The following is a 16,231-nucleotide window of genomic DNA, read 5'->3' as shown; positions in this document are numbered from 1 at the left end:
GATGGGTCCTTACTGCAGTGGTTCTAAACTTTAGCAGGCAACCGAACCACCCTAAGTGCTCATTTTTCAAAAATTCAGATTCCCAGTTTCAAGCCACACATAGTCTGATTTAGTAGGGTCTAGGTTCAGGTTTGGGAATATGCACTTTTTAAAAATGTTTTTATTTGTTTTTGAGAGAGAGAGAGAGAGAGAGAGAGAGAGAGAATGAGTGGGGGAGGGGCATAGAGAGGGAGACACAGAATCTGAAGCAGGCTCCAGGCTCTGAGCTGTCAGCACAGAGCCCGATGCAGGGCTCGAACTCACAAAGCAGTGAGATCATGACCTGAGCTGAAGTTGGCCACTTAACCAACTGAGCCACCCAGGTGCCCCTATGGGAATCTTTATAATAGTGGTTCTCAATCTGGGGCAATTTTGCCCCCCTCAGGGAGACATTCAGAAATGTCTGGAGACATCTGTTTGTCACAGCCGAGGAGGTGGTGCTACTAGTATTCTATTTGAAGGAACTGGGGATTCTGCTAATCATCCTACAGAGCACAGGATGCCCCCCCCCCCAACAAAGAATTGTCTGGCCCAAATTATCAACAGTGCTGAGTTTGTGGAACCCTGTTCTACAGCAAGTTCTGACCAGATGACTTTCCCTCTCCCTGAACACTTCCACTCATTTTCATTCAATAAAGATGTCTCCAAACCAGGCCTTGTGCTAGGTGTCAGGGAACAGCAGTGGAGAAGACCGACTATGGGCCCTGCCCTCAGGCACTACATAATCAAGAAAAGGACACAAGTCACAACATGTGGTTACAACACTGTGTGATAAGAAATGTGATAAGTTCAGAGGTCATGGAAGGCCTCCCCAGAGAGAGGAGCATGATCCAGATAGAAGAAACAACATTTCCAGAGAAGGATCGGAACACGCTGGAACACAGAGTGCTAGGTGGGGAATGGTAAAAGAGGTTGCAGAGGTAGTCAGCGGCCAAGTCATAAAAGCTCTTTGTTTTTTAAAACTGCTTTACTGAGGTATAATCGACACCCCAAAGCCGTACATATTTAATATACGCAGCTTATGAGTTTGGAGATAAATACATACCTGTGAAACCATCACCACAATCTATGCCATAAACAAACCCATCCCCTCCAGAGATTTCCTCCTGCCCTCATTATTTATTATTATTATTTTGTGCTAAGAACACAAGATCTGCCCTCTTAGCAAATGTTTAAAGTATACAGTACAGTATTGTTAACTATAGGCAGTATGCTGTACAGATCTCTAGGATTTATTAATCTTGCGTATCTGAAACTTTGTCCCCTTTGACAAAGATCTCTGGTTTCCCTGCCCTTGAAAGCTCTTGATGGAAAGTCCTTGAAGCCTTGCGGGGAATGGCACTTTCCATGCCCTCTTCCTGGAACGCCCTCACCTCCTTCAGGTCTCCCGCTCAAATGTCACTTCTACAGGGCCACCGTCCCTTCATCCTTTATAAAACAGTTGTCCCATCCCTCTTAGCTCCTCCACCTGCTTTATTTTTCATAGCACTTATTGCCAGATGGTTCTTCCACTAGACTGTAACTAGAAAGGAACAAGAGTGTTTTTGTTTGCTGTCACATCCCAGAGCCTAGTACACAGTGCCTGGTACATAGTAAAATAGGTCCTCAAATACTGAGTGAATGAATGAATGAATGAACGAATGAACAAAGAAACAAACAAATACATCTGATGTTTAGGAAGTAGAACCAGTAGTTCTTTGGTAGAAGATGGACGTGGGCTGTGAAGGAGAGGGTGGAGTCATGGGTCATATGAGGCTTCTGTTGGATAACTGGGTACACGGTGGTGTACCCCACGGCATAGGGGTCATGGCAGAAGGGTATGGAGTTTACTATGATGTGAGATAGGGCATCACTTTTTAGGAGTGTGGTGTAGGCCATCCTGGGAGGGGAAAGGAATGCCTCTCTGGTTGTCTGACAATACGGAATGCTCGGTTTCAAACATATCTGCGTCTGAATCCCGCCACTTATTAGCTCCGTGATTCTGAATGATTACTTAACTTCTCTGAACCTGTTTCCTCCTCTGCAAATTGGAGGTAGGGGTGGGGAGAGGGGGGCTTCCTATCTCATGGGGCCATTGCATTCTAGAATGCCTAGCACAATGCCAGGTACATAGTTGGTGTTCTTATAACAGCATTATTGTTGTTGCTATAATCAGAACATCTCTGTTTAAAAGTTCTTTCCTATAATGAGTCAAGTTCTACGTGCTATAATCTCCTGTGCTAGTCTTAATTTTGCCCTCTGTGTTAGCCAGAATAATTCTCCTTCCATAGCTGTTGGCTTTAGGAAGACTGGCATGTCCCCTGCAGCTCCCCATTCTCCAACCTAAATATCCTCATCTTCCCAAACAGGACATGGTTCATATGAGTGCTTCCTTCATTCTCCCAGCCCTCTCCCTTAGTCGTGTTCCTGTTTGTCACTGTCCCTCTGCATATACAATGTCCAGAACTGGACTTGGACCTTCTGTAAGTGTGGAGGTCATGCCTTGTTCCTGTTACATCATCACCCTAAATTATGACCTCAGCCGCCCAAACTCTTTGATCAGAGTCTTTTATTCTTTCTTCCTCATTCTAGCCCATGCTTCCAAAGCTGACACCTCTTTCCTGGTCCTTCTTTGTGGACTTCCCCTCTGGCCTTTCTCATAATACCTTCTAGCCCACTGCAGTCCTGATCCGACATCTGATTCTAATCATTCTCCCATTCGTTCTCCAGACCTGGAGACTGGTCTGGGTTGGCCTCACACCCGAACAGGTGCGATGCTCCTGAATACCCCCAGAAGGCCATGCTGCTTAACAGATCCATCTCTCTCTCCTCCCCCACTGCTATCTGTTTTCCAAGAGTGAACAGCAGCACTGCCAGCTGATCTGCTGCTTGCTGCCTCCAATGCCTCTTCTAATGTCACCACCGCCTCTGCTGTCTGCCGCTCTCTTCCCTCTTCGGGCCACATTTTTTCTCCTTGTTATTTTCTGCTCTCTCCTTTGCCTGCCACTACTGAATATCTCAACTTTGGCTTCTCAGGAACCAAACTCCCGCCTTCTGGCCAGCAAACCAATCACACATATTGTCTGCCATCTCTACATTTTTGGTTCAGCCCAGCTATTTTGGTCCCTGCTCGCACTCTGAGATTTTTCTCACTTTCCTCTGGGTTTACACCTCTTTCAGCACTTAAAGGGTGATAGACATCTTAGAGTTGGTTAACTGAGCTATAAAGGTCAGACTTCTGACACAGCTGGTGATTGGCTAATGGATCTAGGTGTCAAAAGATGGAAGGTAGGTCATTGTATTTAAAACAGAATGGGGCTTTTTTCTTTTTGTGGATTTTATCTTTTTTTTTTCAGATAGGACAATGGAGCCCTATTGCCTCATCAAGCAAAGAAGTCAAACCACAATAGACTGAATTTCAGCAAATGTTTTTCTCAGCCTCTAACAGACACCAAGAATTGTGCTTGGTGTTTTCATGTGTATTACTCATTAAGCCTTCCCAGGATGAAATCCCTTCCTTGGTACCCAGGCAATGCCTCCTGGACCCACTGTTTGTTCATTTGTTGGTTCATTCATTCATCCAGTGATGATCTGTTGTGCCAGGCACTGTTCTAAGTACTGTAGCAAATACAGGAATAAACATGACAGTCTCTGCTCCTCAGGAACTCAATCTAGTGGGGAAAACATATCAACCAACAGGTAGGGTGCACTGTGGTAGCTGCATTTAGAGTGGCAGAGAAGTGAAACAGTGCAGGAGTAAGGATGGTACCCACTAGTTCTGCAAAGAGCTAAGGAAGGTTTACCAATGGAAGTAACATTTCAGCTAGACTTTGAAGGATGGGTTTGCTAACGTGCATAAAGAGAATGGTTTTTGTAGGCAGCAGGAACAGCTTGAGAGTATGCAAGGGCAGGGAATGTTTTGGAACTGGTATGACTGGAGTATAGAAGACTTGCATCAACATCAGGGGCTTCTGCCCAGAGAAGCGAGAGGACTTCCTGGGTCACAGAGCAAGTGAGTTCATTGCAAAGACTGGGTTCAGTGGCAGAAGTTTGACTTGTCTGGTCCCTGGCCTTAGCCTCTTTCCCATGTACATGCAGGTCCAGTCTCAATGCTCTGTTCCCTGGCTTAGAGCTGTCAATGACCAGCCCCTCCCTCTCCCATTTCCCTTCTTAGTGGTCTGCCCCTGAGCTCTGAGGATTGTTCCCAGTGAACCTGGGAGGGAAGCAGAACTTAGAGAAGGCTGATCCATTCTAGTGTTTGGTCCTGACCCGGACATTTGCCTGGGACCAGAGTCCTTAGATCCCATCTCCTGATGCTGCAGAGCTTAACTCTGTGACCTTCATAGCGCATCCTGTTTGGCTCTGAGCCACTCCTTGCTTGTGTATCCCAGAAAAGGAGCTGGGTAAACCAGGTTGCCCTTTACCGAAGAGGAGCTACTTTCAATTCCCCAAAGTGTTCAAAGGCTTAAGAGTAGGTTTATGCCAAAAGTTTCCTGTTCCTTATCTCTGGCCATAAACAGTAATGAGAGCAGGAGGGGAGAAGATTCTTAATTCCTGTGCTAGTTCAGAGGTGGGTGCTCAAAAAAATCCTCAGTTGGCTGCTTGGTTTCTCAGCAGTATCTGTCCAAAAATTCCCACGCATTTCCCAAATGCCATAATTCATTTTAGTTGGATTTCTAGAGAATAGACTCCACAGATAAGAAGGAATTTGATTTATTTTAGATTTGTACCACACCTCTTTCTGAAAGGGTTTGAGACAGTGTACAGGTTGAAACAAGGTTTTTAAGTAAGACTTTTAAGGACGAAATAAAACTTGTGGTGAAAAAGATTAAGAAAGTAAGTTACTTCCAAGCATAGCCATGTTCCATATTTAAGCCATACTTTTGGTTGAAAGATTCTTTGGGGAAAAGGCCAAGAGGGGAAACCACTGGGTGACACAGTGTCCACTTTCTGAAACCAGAAAGCATACAGAATCTCCATAGGGAAGGGGCTCGTGGGTGGCTCAGTCGGTTAAGCGTCTGACTTCAGCCTAGGTCATGATCTCGCCATTCCTGAGTTCAAGCCCTGCGTTGGGCTCTGTTTGACAGCTGACAGCCTGGAGCCTGTTTCAGATTCTGTGTCTCCCTCTCTCTCTGCCCCTCCCCTACTCATACTCTGTCTCTCTCAAAAATAAACATTAAAAATTAAAAAAAAAAAAAAAAGAATCTCCACAGGGAAAACATTTTCCTAAAGCTAAAGCTTGACAGGAAGAGCTGTGTTTGCACCTAAGAAAGCCAAGTGAGGGTGAAGAGTACACAGTTCATGTCAGCTGTCAGTCCTCCGCCTGCGGTACTCGCGGTGCTCCCGGTGCTGTGTGAGAGATGGTCATATCCATAGGCCACCTAACAGCAAGCAGACTGGACCATGACAGACACACTGCCCTCCATAGGACCATCAGGACTGGCTCTCGGCCCAGGGAGAATGTGGGAGGGTGTAGTGACTAGATTTCAAAAGGCAAAGGAGTCAAAGACCAAGTTTTCTACCTCGATTTTACAAAAGATAATAGAGACACCATCCCCAGCAATAGCAAACACCTTTGCATGATTATGTGTCAAGTGCATTTGTTCATTTTACCTTAATAACAATCCTGTGGAGGAGGAATTATTGTTTACATTTTACAAACAAGGAAATTGATGTTCAGTTTACCTGTTCGATCTCAGAACTAGGTGCCTCTTTCCCACTATATGCCCTATTTATTCAACCCAATAATTCATGTCTTTTTAAGTTTATTTATTTTGAGAGACAGAGAGAGAGAGAGAGAGAGAGAGAGAGAGAGAGAGAATCCCAAGCAGGCTCTGTGCAGCCATGGCAGAACCTGACTTGGGGCTCGATCTCAGGAACCAACCACGAGATCATGACCCGAGCCAAGAGAGTTGGATGCTTAGCCCAATAATACTTAATTGGGGTTTCCATAAAGACAGGGAACATAACATGACATTCTGGCCGGGAGGATGTGGTGCAGGAATGTAATGCTTTGATGACATAATTTAATCTGGGAGTAGAAGCTGAGACCTGGATGATCAATGGGTAACTTAGCTGCCCTTTCATGTCCATTTCTAGATGATGTATTTGAGCTTTTTGGCTGATCCTAGGCCACAGTCAACTCACAAGTGATTCTCTGTAATTTGCCCACTTTATAAACAGATCATTGCATACCGCCTCCCTCCATGTCTCTACTTTCCAGCCCTCTCATCACCACGCTCCCCTCCCCCCAATTCCCGTCATTTGAAACACAAATCAGGATGTGCCGTGCTCCTGACACCTCCTGCCATTGCACATGCTTTATCCCTCAACACTTCTCAGATCCCTCTCCACCCGGAAGCCTTCCCTGAGTTCCCCTCTCTCCCTATCCCCACCCCATGTGGAGAAGGCACCTCCCCTTTGTTCTCCCATAAAGCCCTGTACATACCTGACTTTTAGAGCTACGTTTTCATGGTGGATTTACTTGCTGGTCTGTGAGCAACTAATGCATCTTTATATCCCCAGAGCCTTGCAAGGTGCCTAGGGTGTAGGAAGTGCCCAACAGTGTTTATTGAACAGACATAATGAGCAGCTACTGTGTGTCACACACTTCTGGGCACTGGATATAGAGAGATGGGTAGAACACAGACCCTTCCCTTGAGGCACTCAGAGTCTGGCACGTGAAGTCATGATTAGAGCCCAACATTGTAAGATCTATACTATCTATAATAGGGGACTTAGGGAGCACAAAAGAGGAAGAAAATAGCTTAGTTTGGAGAGTGATGGAAGTCTTCTAGAAGTGGTCACTTATGAGCTGAACCTTAAAACAATGAAAAGATTTTTGCCTGAGGAGTATCCCAGGGACAGGGGAAAAACGCACAAAAGCATAAAAGAGATTCAGTGTTTGGAAAAGTGCAAGAAGTTGGGGCGCCTGTGTGGCTCAGTCGGTTGAGCGTCCGACTTCGGCTCAGGTCACGATCTCGCGGTCCGCGAGTTCGAGCCCCGCGTCGGGCTCTGGGCTGATGGCTCGGAGCCTGGAGCCTGCTTCCGATTCTGTGTCTCCCTCTCTCTCTGCCCCTCCCCCGTTCATGCTGTGTCTCTCTCTGTCTCAAAAATAAATAAACGTTAAAAAAAATTAAAAAAAAAAAAGGAAAAGTGCAAGAAGTACTTATATCCTTTGCCATAATTTGGAGCAAAAAACATGTTCTAGATTTCAATATGAAAGACATTAAGTTGTCGCGCTGCTGTAGATGTTAAGGCTTTAGTGTTGTGTTTTATTTTTAATCAGTCAAATGCATTTTATCACAAGGCAGTAAAGATGTTAGTCACCTTAGATGAAATAAATAATAACTTATTTATAGTTTCTGGTCTACTTCCTTCCCAAAATGGTTTGCTTTGACTTGTAATAACAGACACATCCACAATAAGACTTGTTCATATAGAAACAAGCAAAAATTACAAAGGGAATAATATCGCTTACTAAGTTCTTTCTCCTTCATTAAATCACTTGGTGTTCGGGATAATCCTCTGAGGATGGGCCACAGCTTCTATCTGGCTCAGAGACCAGCATGTAGGAGTGTTTCTGTAAATGCTTGTGGGTTCAGTAGACCCATGGAGGTTTTCTTCATTTTCCAATTGATTCCACATATATTTCCTCATGCTCTGGTTTCTTTAGGCTTCCCTCATGCTTATCAGTGGGAATAATCATCTCTACTTTGCTGTCCTTCAGAGCCGTTGTCTGTGTGAGCTTTTTCATCCAAACTACTTTCAGATGCTCTTGCCTTTTGAAAAGTTTCCTCCCTTTTTTAAATGACTCCATGCGTAAAACTTAGAAAACAGAAATTCTCCCCCATGATACTATAACAAAGGCTATTCATGGTTAATTATTTTTTTATTAAAAAAATATTTTGACATCACTTCAGACTTTCAGAAAAGTTTTCAAGAATGGGACAAAGAATTCCTGAACACTCCTCACCTGTATTCCCCAGTTCCTAACATTTTACTACATTTGTTTCTTCTCTCTCACCTCTCTCCTCTCCCTCTCCATCTCTCTCTCTTTTCTGAATATGTTTAAGAAAAAGTTGCAGGCATTGTGCACCATTATATAAGCCAAAACACCTCAGTGTATATTTTCTAAAAACAAGAAATTCTTTTACATAACCATACTATTATTTTTTTTATTTCCATGTGTGCCCTTCTATGCTTTTTTCTATGCATACATTTATGTACTTATATTTAAATTAAGTAATGCATTGTTTATATATACTTATAATGGCTTGCTCTTTTGGAGGAGTTAGCAATAGACTGTATATAATCTCATGTCAGTAAATATTCTACAGCATGATTCCTCAGCAGGCTCTGACTTTAGACACGATGGTTTCTGGGTGGCCCATTTTACCAGGTCACTCAGCTTCAGAGAAGGAACCATTCTTGTGTTCTTGCATGTCTAGTCACCTATCAGTGGAAGCCACTGTATAAATGAGTAAAGAGGCAGGGTCCTGGAAAGCCTTGAATGCAAATTTGATCTTTATTCTGTAGCCAGTAGAGATCCAATGAAAGCTTTATAGCAAGGGAGAAAGCCAACAAGAGCTGGGTTTTCTGGAGATTATTTGCCAGTGTGTGCAGGAAGGAATGAAGGGGGAAGCAATCGGAGCATGAGTCCATAGGTCCCTTCCGTAAAATGATCCCTAGTTTCAAGGGCAAATCTCCACCTAGGTGGAACAGAGCCTTCTCCAGCATAATGCATCCTTCTCTTTCATGTGTCTTTCAGAACTGGTTAAAGTCATATGGCTATCTGCTTCCCTATGACTCACGGGCACCCGCGCTGCACTCAGGGAAGGTCTTACAGTCAGCAGTCTCCACTATGCAGCAGTTTTATGGGATCCCAGTCACCGGTGTGTTGGATCAGACAACAATCGAGTAAGATTCGCGTAGGGCATTATGCCTTCGAACTTTCCAGACATACATTTGAGTTCACATTTGTCATGGCCCCACGTATGTACCATGCCCATCCTACCTTCCTATCTTTCACTCCTGCAGGATCATCCTGGGAGGGAATACCCCAAAGTGCCCCTTCCTATGTGAGCTGGGGAGGTACTCTGCCCAAAATTTGCTGTGTGATCTTGAACAAGTGTCTTATCCCTGCTGGACCTCAGTTTCCTTTTGAGCACAATAAGAGGTTTGGTTGGAGATGGTCTTAAACCTCCTCTGACTCTAATAACTTTTGGATTTATGAATCACCCCTCTGGCATTCCCTGAGATGTACACATCTCACCTGATACAAAGAGCTCTTGAATGATCATGAGCTGGTAGCTCTTGTTCCACTTTTTCCATTTATCAAATATTTGCTAAATGCCTACGTGTGCCAGGCACTGGACAGGATCCTACGATCTCTCCCCTCAAGAGGCTCACTGCATCGTGAAAAGTACAATCATCTAGCTGCACCAGTCTGGAACTCAGGAGGAAACACTTGTTTTCAGGGAGATACTTAGGAAGTAATAACAAAATGAGCCAGACCATGGGGACGGTCACATTTACTCGGGGGGGGGGGGAGCATGAAGAAGAGGAAGGGACGGGTGCCGAGAATGGAATCCTCATGATGCAAGCTGAAGAGGAGCGGCCAGAGCAGTGGAGGAAGCCAGGGGCTATGTGTCACGGTAGAGAAGCGGGGATGGTGAGCGGGCCGGCTGCTGTAGAATGATCACTTAGGAGATCCAAAAGTGTCAGCCGAGTTTAGCAGCCAGGAAGCCCTTGCAGGGTCAGACTGCAGGGGGCGGAAGGGGAGATGATGAGTAGAGATGGCAAGTGTAGGCAAGACTTTCTAGAAGCCTATCAGTGAAGGACAAATAGAAGGTAGCTGGAGGTGGGTGAATTTTTGTTTGTTTGAAGATCAGAGAGACTTAAGTATCCTCACATTTGTTTAGGAAATAGCCATAAAAGTCATTAAAGCAGCTGAAGGAAAGCCATTGCCCATTGCTGCAGTGAGGGCATGGCTGAGAGCCCGGGGGGAGCTTCCCAAGAAGGCGGTGAGTGGTGGGGTCCCGAGCAGAGGTGGAAGCAGGGAGCAGGGCCCCATGAGGGGGTGTGGGGAGGTGGTGGGTGGGGAACAGAGAATCCAGCTGATTGTGGATCCAGGATCAATCCTCCCCCCGCCCCCGGAGGGTGAGTCACTCACTCCTTGAAAGATTCATCTCTCTGGGTCCCAGCTTGTTCAGTTACAAAGGGGGGTGTTGGATTACGACTCTCAGATTCTAGATCCCATTATTCTAAGCTGTTAACATTTGGTGAGTCTGGGGTTTTACGATCCTATAATTCTGTAGGAACATTTTCTATTCCTCGGATTCTCTGACTGCAAGATTGTGAACTTCTGAGACAATATGTTTGACCGCTGCTATGGTATCGTGAGGACAGTGGAAGCCTTGGCCCTGTGGCCTTGTGTGGCCTCGTGAGTGAGTTGGTTGAAGACAGCCCGGCCGCCTTTCAAAGTGGAGGTTATTTTGAGGGCTTTGTGCAGGCTTCATGGCAGTGCATCCTGGGGCAGGAGCACTGATGTCTCTGCTGAGGCACCACCTGGCCTTGGGTTTTACTCTGTTCCAGAAAGCCCCAGGCCTGTTGGACAGGGTTCAGAGAGTGGCAGGTGGACGGAGTGATCTGAGGGAGGAGGATGGCATTTCCCACTTGCATTTCTGCCCCCACTTTTTTGTAGGAAGACGGGGGGGGGAACGCTGTTTGGGAGGCACGAGAAGGGAGGAGGCGCTCATGCTTAATCCCAGACCTGAGTGGGGAGGCTGTTTGGGGGTAGAGTTTAGAGACCTTAGTTTCCCTTCCAGCTCTGTGACCTTGGGCAGTCACTGCCTTTCTCTGGGCCTCTTTCCTCCCTGGGGGCCCTTCCAGGTCTAGCTCAGCCTTCCTGTAGCAGAGGTAGCTCCCCATTCTTCCCAAGGACTGTCAGTGAAAGAAAGCGAGAGTAGCGTTTTAAAGTACTAATTTTTGAGTGCCTACCTTGGGAAATGTTACACATTGTTCACCACTCATTCATTCCTTCATTCAACATATCCTGTAACCCAAACCTGTGCTAAGCAGAGGCTTTTGTTTGTTTGCTTTTGTTTGTTAAATTGCATTCATTACTAGTTCATTTATTCATTCAACTAAGTTCCAGTCCTGCCTCAAAGCTATATTTTGCAAGTTACTTGATTTATCTGTGTGTCTTTTCCCTCATCTGCAAAATTGAGGATAAATAGTTTCTGGCTACCTCACAGAGTTGTTTCAAGAATCAAAACATTTCTTTAAAAGAACACAGACACTGTAACAATTAGAAATGTTTATACAAATACATGATATTGTTATTATTATGTCTTTTATTATTCATTTCTGAGTACAGGCACTCTAGGCAATATGAAGCATGCAAAGATGAGTAAGACCTGATTAAGTCCCTCAGGGGGCTTTTAAAAAACTATTTGGTTAGAATAGTCTCTATATTGCCAATGACAACTGCTTTCAACAACCGTATATGAGGTAGACTGTTTTCCCCTCCAGCAATCTCAAGCTAGAGTTGGTCGTTGGGCCAGCACAGGGAAATAAAATGCAAGGATGACCTGGGCTCCTCCAATCAGCCATGATCTTTTAAAATATCCTACCCTGGCCTTTTTTTTTTTTTTTTAACGATGTCCCAGACTCACTATTCCCGAAATGTAACTTAACCTGACAACAAACAGTTATCAGGATTTACTTAGTTCCAGGCACTGGACTAGCTTCTGGGGACACAATGATGAATATAATAACATTCCAGTCCTCAGAGAATTTCCCATTTATTAAAGGTAATGGACTAATAGATTTAAAATCACAATACAGCACACTAAATGCTGCAGAGAATTCTAAGTCTTACAGTCCTACAATCCTACACATTTTGAACATCTATAGCAAAAAGGAATTTGCTGTCTTACAAGCTATGCCATTCTACTTTTGGGTAGTTCTGATTCATTCATTCATTCATTCATTCATTCAACAAATCATTATTGAACATCTTCTGTGTCAGCCACTGTACAGGCAAGGTTCCTATCCTCATGGAACTTAGAATCTGCTAAGAGAGAGACAAAGACTAAACAAAAAAGTGAATATATTATATCATTTCAGGCAATGACTAATGCTATGAAGAAAAATGAAGCAGGATAAGCAGATAGCGGCAGGATGGGAGGAGGAAGCTATTTCAGATAGGGTGGGCAGGGAAGTCCTCTCTAAAGGGGAACGTTTGAGCAGAGACCTTAATGAAAAGCAAACCATGTGAAGAAGAAGAGCATCGCAAAGCAGAGGGAACAAAGGCCCTGAAGTGGGAATAATCTTAGCATGTGCAAGACACAGCAAGAAGGCCATTGTGGCTGGAGCAGAGTCTATGAGGGGGAAGGAGGGTGAAGATGTCGTCTGACGTGTAGACAGGAGCTTGATTGTGTGCATCCCTGTGGACCAATGTGAGGAGTTTGGATCTTATTCTAGGTGTTTGGGGGAAATCATTGAAGGGTTTTAAACCAGGGAGTGATGTGATCTAATTCCATTTACAGAGTATTTCCACATATACCCCCTCCTTGAGGCTTTCTATAACCTAAGAACAGTGAGAGCTGTGATTCTCGTGTGGCAGAGGAGGAAACTGAAGTTCACAATGATCGTTTGCTTGGGCTCCTGCAATTAGTGGTGGAGCTAGAACCATCAAGCCTGTGTCTCTGACTCCCAGGCTCTAATTCAGCCCTGTGTCAGCATAATCAATTGTAAATGAATGAATTAAGTAATCAGTCTATTGTGTTCCTGTGGGGGAACCCCTCAGAGCCAGGGCCCCAGAGTCTAGCATCAGGATGCACACTGCTATTTAGACTGCAATGCCTTCCTAGAGTGTCCAGTGACCACAACACGTGTGTGTGTGTGTGTGTGTGTGTGTGTGTGTCCTCTCTCTGCCCAGGTGGATGAAGAAACCCCGCTGTGGTGTCCCTGATCACCCCCACTTAAGCCGTAGGCGGAGGAACAAGCGCTATGCCCTGACTGGACAGAAGTGGAGACAAAAACACATCACCTACAGGTGCTTTGACTACCTCTCCTCTTCCGTGGCTTTGGCTCCACCCACACTCAGTTTTGTCCTGGCCTGAGTTTCAGAGGCTCACGCTGTAGGTGGGTCTGTGATCGGGGTGAGAGCCAAGTATGCGGGCATCAGGACCAGGTGCTGAAAGCCTATCACTTTGTGCCCCTTGTGGCTTCCAGAGGATGCCGTATCTCGAACTTCAGGTTTATTTGGTCCTTTGGGGGCTCATTAGCTGTGTCCTGTTTAGAGTCCTACGGTTTTGAGAAAGTGGGATAGGGATTGTTCAGCAACTCTCAGCTGTGATAAAGAGCCATGGCTGAACTCACTCTCCCTATCACTGCTTGCCAAACCCCACTTCCTTTTATCTGGATCCCTTCTCCACTTAGCCTGACAGACTTCACCCAAACTTCCCAGCAGAGCTCTAGTTGTTAGCAGACTCACTCCTGAAGTGTCTGGGGAAACCAAGGGCTGAAGAGGATCAGCCTCCAAGTCAGACCAGTGACCAAGGACAGGGATGGCGGAGCCCATCACAGCAGACTCAGACAGCAGAATTCAGAGTAGGGCTGCAGGAAAGGCCAGGCATAGGGCAGGCTCAGCTGGGCTCTGGCTGGCACCTCTCAAGGCTCTGATTCCATCTCAGTGGATGCCTTGGGTTCAGGGGTAGGATCTAAGACAGAGATCCTGAAAGCTGAAGAATGAAGGGCTCTCCTGCTGATGAGCTATAGAAACCAGAACAGGCTTTTTCTAGAATTCTGACAAAAGAAGGAAACCCAAGAAGAATCTGGGTTAGAAACTGGATAGATCTTAAGGTCTCCTGAAGTGGTAAAATGAATCAAGAGAAAGAACTGGCTTCTAACCTTAACTTCTATTACTCAACCTCTCTGGCCTCAGTTTTCTTACCTATAGAATGGGTGAATAATCCTTGCCCAGGTGTTCAGGAGGCAGAGCACCCAGGAGTAATGACGTTCTGCTATGGAGAACCATTCAATATGGCTGCTGTAACCTTCAATAGCTAAATCTATAACTGACGAAATCAGATACCACTCTATACCAATATCCTAGGTAGACAAGCAGTAGACAAGTAGTTGGTGCCAAACATTTTTAAAAGGGATGTTTCACTTAAACCCTCCACTGCTTCAGTATTTCTATACCTTTTTAAATGTTCTATACATATGCTTTGTGTATTCGGAGAAAAACTTAAAACTTAGAAAATGCTATCCACGAACTTAATTTTTTTTTTTCTGCAAGCTCAAGTGGAATTCTGTTTTCAACACAAACTTTGTGAGAGTGCAGATACAAAACATTGATCACAGCAAAGCTGCTCTGACTGAGGCAGGGGTGGGGACCCAGAGCCTTGCCCACCTAGCCTCTTCTTCAACCCTTGGGATACCTCAGCAGAATTCTAGGGTTCAAAATGTGAAGATTACTGGTCCCTGTGGTCTCTGCTGTCCCTTTTAGCTCGGCAAGCCTCTGACTCTGACTGTTCCTCCCTAATGATCCTTTCTTCTCTTACCAGCATTCACAACTACACCCCAAAGGTGGGGGAGCTAGACACACGGAAAGCAATTCGCCAGGCTTTTGATGTGTGGCAGAAGGTGACCCCGCTGACCTTTGAAGAGGTGCCATATCATGAGATCAAAAGTGACCGGAAGGAGGCAGACATCATGATCTTCTTTGCTTCTGGTTTCCATGGCGACAGCTCCCCATTTGATGGAGAAGGGGGATTCCTGGCCCATGCCTACTTTCCTGGCCCAGGGATTGGAGGAGACACTCACTTTGATTCAGATGAGCCATGGACACTAGGAAATGCCAACCATGATGGTAAGGCCATGAGGGGGACAGGGGGTCAGTCCTGGATTTTCAGGGAAAGAAGTCCTGAGGAAGAACTTGGGATGCCATAGATAAGCTTCCTGCCCTGTAACTTCATGTCCAAGAACTAAGAACCTAGGAGGGTGGGAACTGAGGTCTCTGGTCCCTCAGGACCAGGGCCCCGGAGTTGAGCCAGATCACTTAGTAAATGGTCTAAGGGGGCTGAGTCAAGAGGGAGGGGTCAGGCCATGAATAAGAAGATAAAGTAATGGATCAGAGGCTTGAGAAAAAGGTAAAAAAAGCCATTAAAGCTGAAAGTGGGGTGTGAAAGTGGTAGGCTCTGGCCTGATAGTGGCTTCAAAGGCCATCTTAAGAGATACCATTACTCTCTTTCCCTTATATCAACCTCATGGGTGAATAACAGGCCCCATAGTTACTCTAACATCCTTGGTTAACTTGCTCCTCACCACTGTGACTCAATGAGTATTATATGGAACCAGAGTCAGTATTGTACAGTAATAGTAACAATACTCTTCAGGTTGCAAAAGCATTCTCCATCAGTGTTTACTCCTAAAGCACTTGCTTAGTAAGCAGGCAAATATACATCATTATGCCCATTTTTACATTAAAAAAATGTTTTTTAATGTTTATTTATTTTTGAGAGAGAGAGTACAAGTGGGGGAGGGACAGGAAGAGGGGGACAGAGAATCTGAAGCAGGGTCAGTACTGACAGCAGAGAGCCCAATGCAGGGCTTGAACCCACAAACCGTGAGATCATGACCTGAGCCAAAGTCAGACGCTCAACCAACTGAGCCACCCAGATGCCCCTCATTATGTCCATTTTTTTTTTTAATTTTTTTTTTTCAACGTTTATTTATTTTTGGGACAGAGAGAGACAGAGCATGAACGGGGGAGGGGCAGAGAGAGAGGGAGACACAGAATCGGAAACAGGCTCCAGGCTCTGAGCCATCAGCCCAGAGTCTGACGCGGGGCTCGAACTCACTGACCGCGAGATCGTGACCTGGCTGAAGTCGGACGCTTAACCGACTGCGCCACCCAGGCGCCCCTCATTATGTCCATTTTTAAGATGAAAGGCTTCGGGCTGGAATGGCAAAGCTGGAAGTGGGTAGTTAGGGCTCAAACCACTGCTCAACAACCTGGCTGTGTGACTCCGGGCAAATGATTCACCCTCAATCTCCTCATATAAAAAATGAGGGACTGAGGGTGCCTGGGTGGCTCAGTCGGTTAAGCATCCAACTCTTGATTTTGGCTCAGGTCATGATCTCGCGGTTCATGGGTTCAAGCCCCACACCGGGCTCTGCACTCACTGAGCCGAACCTG

At 45.5% G+C, this 16,231-nt stretch overlaps 1 protein-coding gene across 1 annotated transcript in view; it reads left to right on the top strand.

Annotated features, from left to right (window-relative positions):
- Nucleotides 1-1,746: 1,746 nt before the first annotated feature.
- MMP24 (matrix metallopeptidase 24) overlaps nt 1,747-16,231 on the top strand; it is a 31,605-nt gene continuing 17,120 nt past the window's right edge. The window contains exons 1-4 of the mRNA XM_032592761.1: nt 1,747-1,875; nt 8,789-8,937; nt 12,965-13,081; nt 14,598-14,902. Of these exons, the coding sequence (XP_032448652.1) occupies nt 1,747-1,875; nt 8,789-8,937; nt 12,965-13,081; nt 14,598-14,902 (700 nt within the window). The remainder of the gene's footprint in view (nt 1,876-8,788; nt 8,938-12,964; nt 13,082-14,597; nt 14,903-16,231) is intronic.

The sequence above is a fragment of the Lynx canadensis genome, chromosome A3 (assembly GCF_007474595.2).
Source record: "Lynx canadensis isolate LIC74 chromosome A3, mLynCan4.pri.v2, whole genome shotgun sequence".
Classification (NCBI taxonomy): domain Eukaryota; kingdom Metazoa; phylum Chordata; class Mammalia; order Carnivora; family Felidae; genus Lynx; species Lynx canadensis.
Note: the sequence above shows the minus strand (reverse complement) of the source record. Positions and strands in the feature narration are given on the sequence as shown.